General features: G+C 66.0%; 1 protein-coding gene across 1 annotated transcript in view; it reads right to left on the bottom strand.

Annotated features, from left to right (window-relative positions):
- Nfic (nuclear factor I/C (CCAAT-binding transcription factor)) overlaps positions 1–3,758 on the bottom strand; it is a 53,013-nt gene that overhangs the window by 12,153 nt on the left and 37,102 nt on the right. The window contains exons 4-5 of the mRNA XM_013022631.1: positions 3,039–3,110; positions 743–817 (exon numbers count right to left, since the gene is read on the bottom strand). Of these exons, the coding sequence (XP_012878085.1) occupies positions 743–817; positions 3,039–3,110 (147 nt within the window). The remainder of the gene's footprint in view (positions 1–742; positions 818–3,038; positions 3,111–3,758) is intronic.

Raw genomic sequence — 3,758 nt, forward strand, 5'->3', positions numbered from 1 at the left:
TGCTTATGTGGTGCTGAGGAATCGAACCCAGGGCCTCATGCATGCAAGGCAAGCGCTCTACCACTGAGCCACCTTCCCAGCCCCTGGCTTTGAACCTTGATCCTCCTGTTCCCCGATTCCTAAGTAGCTGGGATAATGGGTTAGAGCTACTGTTTGGCTCTGTGTGTGTGTGCTGGGCTTGAACTCAGAACCTAGGCACTGAGTTGTGCTCAAGGCTGGGTGCTCTACCACTTGAGCCACAGAGCCACTTCTGGCTTTTTTGGGCAGCTAACTGGAGATAAGAGTCTCAGGGACTTTCCCGCCTGGGCTGGCTTCAAACTGGGATCCTCAGATCTGAGCCTCTTGAGTTGCTGGGATTACGGGTGTGAGCCACCGGCGCCCCACTACCATTGCTTGGTTCTTATTTTGACGCAAATCTGGAGTCTGTGTTGTCAAAAGACCAAGGCCTCTGGGAGAGGCCAAGGCTGCACCGTCAGGCAGAGGCATAGCCACAGCTGAGGCCAGGCTGTTTTGATGTGGACAGGAAGTTACTGTTAAGGCAGGGCAGTGCCTGAGGCCAAGGAACGGGAGGGTGGGGCTTGGAGGACCCAGCACTGGTGGTTCCTGTTTCCTGGGGAGGTGACTGGTGGCCCCGCCCCTGGGAGTGCCTTCCGGGTCACCGGGTCACGGTGTGTGGGGAGGATGCGAGGGACGGAGGTGGGGGCCCCCCCGTCCTGGCCAGGCCCCGCCGTGTGTCACTCACTGCGGGACACTTGGATGAGCTCCGTGACGCTGAACACGCCGGAGGTGACAAAGCTCTCCTGGAATTCCGTCGTGTCTGAAACGGGGGGGGGGGTGCAGTCAGGTCAGCAGCCGCCCCGGGCTGTGTGGGGTCTGCTTCCCCCTCCTGGAGCATTGGGGCTGCCTGGGGGGGTCAGGGGTCGCCATGCCCAGCCCCCCGCTCCACGTGGCCATTCGTCCAGCCTGGTGCCCCCCACCCACCCCTGCTGAGTTGGAATCTCCATGCCGAAGCCCCTGCTGTGTGACCTTGGTCAGGTGACTGCCCCTCTCTGAGCCTCTCAGGGCTAAGAAAGGTGGGCCCATTTGACAGATGTGGATGCGAAGGCCTCCCCCAGCTGGGGACAGCGTGTGCCCCCAGCCCCCCCCTGGTTCTGGGCTGGCCGCGGGGGACTCGCCACCCAGCGAGTGGCAGCCATCAGGCCACCTCAAGGGGGACCCCGCACCCCACCGCGCGGCCCAGTGGTCAAAACCGGAGAACCCCCCCCGGGGCCACGGAGGGATGCAACGTGGTCACCGCTCTCGGAGTATTACTCAGCCAGGAACAAGCCGCGGCGCGTCCACGGTGCGTGACCGTGACCGGGGGCGACGGCTCGTGGGATTGTCCTGGCGGAGACGGATGGCGGCGTGGCGTGGCGGGGGGACCCTGCGCCACGGGGGGACCCTGCGCCACGGCCAGGACTTCAGCGGTGTCCTTCCCATCAAGTGTCAAGTGAGCCCTGTCCCGGGCGGGGGGGGGGATGGGCCCCCGTTAACTGACACTTTACAGAGCGGTCGAGGTGGCCAGTCAGAAGAGCAAGACGTCAGTTGAAACCGTGCCAAGGGCTCCCCCCAGAAAGAAAAATAAATCTAGGGTCCGGCAGCCCCAGCCGGTGCAAAGGCCCTGGGGTCCGCACGAGGGTGGAGCACCGGGAGCTGGGGAGGGAGAGGGGTCGGAGCCCATGGGGAGGTGGCCAGCTCTGTCCTGCGGGCGCGGTGGGGACAGTCCCTTTCCCGGCCCCCAGGGGGCAGCATTGGCCGCCGGGTGCCCGGCTTGTCCAGGAGCCCAGAGCCCGTGGCCCGGTGACACCCGCGGCTGCCCGGCCGGGACATGTGGGGAGGGCGGGACGGTGGACCCCCAAGTGTCCAGGGGAAGTGGCCGCGGCCGCTTCCTGCTGACCCAGCTGGCCGGAGCTGTCAGCCTGTGTCTCCTGCCCTTCCCCCAGCTGGGATTTCCTGTTTGTGCAGCCCTGGCCCAGCACCATGGGGGGGGACGCCAGACGCCCAAGGTCCCCCCCGCAGTCCAGGCCCCCCCCCCCGCCTCCCCCAGCATCTGCCTCCCGGGGAGGCCTCGCGGGGTCACAGAGGCTGGACGCAGGGTGATAAGGCTGGAGCCGGGGAGGCGTGGCCCCGTGGGCCGCCTTCTGGAACCTTCTGTGTCCCTGTGCATGCCTGTGCGGAGCCTCCGATGGGTGGGGGCCTCTGGTCCTTCCTTCCTTCTTTCTCTCCGGTCCTCCCTCCTCCCTCCCTCCTCCCTCCCTCCTCCCGGTCCTCTCTTCTTCTTCCTCTCCCTGCCCTGTTCTTCCTCTTCTTCCTCTACTCCATCCATCCCTTTTGTTTTCTTTCCACTGTGGACACGGGGCTGCAGGAGGCCCCCAAAGGCAGACAGAAGCTTCGGCCCGTTGGGGCGGCATTCTTGGGGGGGGGAGATAAACAGACACCCATAATCACTAAGTAAACACCTATGCAATCACAGACTTCCTTGGGGGGGGGGAATAAGACACAGGCCAGTGGCCGGAGAGGCCGCAGGGGCTGGGGCTGCGGGGGGACCTCTGTGGGAAGGGGCATGCGAGGTGACATCTAGGGAGGTCTGGGGGGGAAGGCAGCAGTCCAGACAAAAGGACCGGCCTGTGCAAAGGCCCTGGGGTCAGGGACAGCCTGACGTGTGGGAGGTGCAGCAGGAAGGCCCACGGGGTGCAGGGGAGGATCGCAGGGCAGAGAGGGAGGTGCGGGTGTGGAGGGCTGCGGGCAGGAGCCCGGGCGTCCCCTGGCTGCTGCAAGGAAGGACATCCTCGTGGCCAGCCCCGGGTGCTGGAACCTCTGGCCTCAGTTTACCCACCTATAACATGGAACAGCAGCCCTGACACCCTGCCCGCCCCCCTCACCACGAGGAAGGAACACGTCTGGGTGTGTGGCCAGCGGGCACAGCGCCACGCCAAGCCCGCAGGTGGTCTGGAGCCCCGAGAAGGGGTACGTGAGGCCCCCCACACCCCCAGACTCACCCAGTGTGATGGGCTTGCTGTCCTCCTGGTCTGAGCTCAGCCCTGTCCGCGGGCTGCTGCCCTGCTCCGCATCTGCGAAGACAAAGAGGGGACGGTGGGTGACGGCGGGGCCTCCGCCCTGCGGGGGAGAGGGCGCCCACCCCGGGGCCCCCAGCCTGGGCCCGCTCGGGACAGCCTGAGCCTGTCCCCGCCAAGGTCTCAGCCGGGATCCGGCCTCGATGGCTGTCCTGGAGGCCCAGGTGCCCTCTGCGCGGGACGCACCCACAGCTGCCAGGCTGGCTTCCTTGGAGCCTGGGGTTCGAATCCCGGCTGCCTCACTTTCATGCTGTGTGTCCCGGGGCAAGTCCCTTGCACTCTCTGAGCCTCATGGGTGAAAACAGTGTTTGAGTCCTGCTTCCGCCCGCCCCACTCCCCCATCACCATGGCACACATGGGGAAACTGAGGCAAGAGAGGAGTTCCTGAGCCTTTCCAGACCCCTTGGTAGATGACACCCCCCCCGCTTCCCTCCGTCCCTTCCCCCCTCCCGGCTCGGGGGCTTCCTCCGCCCACGCTCCCCCCCCCCGCACCCCCATTTTATCTAAAAATAATCCGGCTTCTTGGCAGGCAGCAGAGGCGCGCGGCTGGCAGACGCTGAGCTCAGCGCTATTGGCTTCTGCAGCCAGGACGGAGGGCGCATGCGCCACCTCAGCGGCCGCGGCCGCCCAGGGAGGGGGGGAGCC

Source organism: Dipodomys ordii, unplaced genomic scaffold (assembly GCF_000151885.1).
Source record: "Dipodomys ordii isolate 6190 unplaced genomic scaffold, Dord_2.0 Scaffold64, whole genome shotgun sequence".
Taxonomy (NCBI): Eukaryota; Metazoa; Chordata; class Mammalia; order Rodentia; family Heteromyidae; genus Dipodomys; species Dipodomys ordii.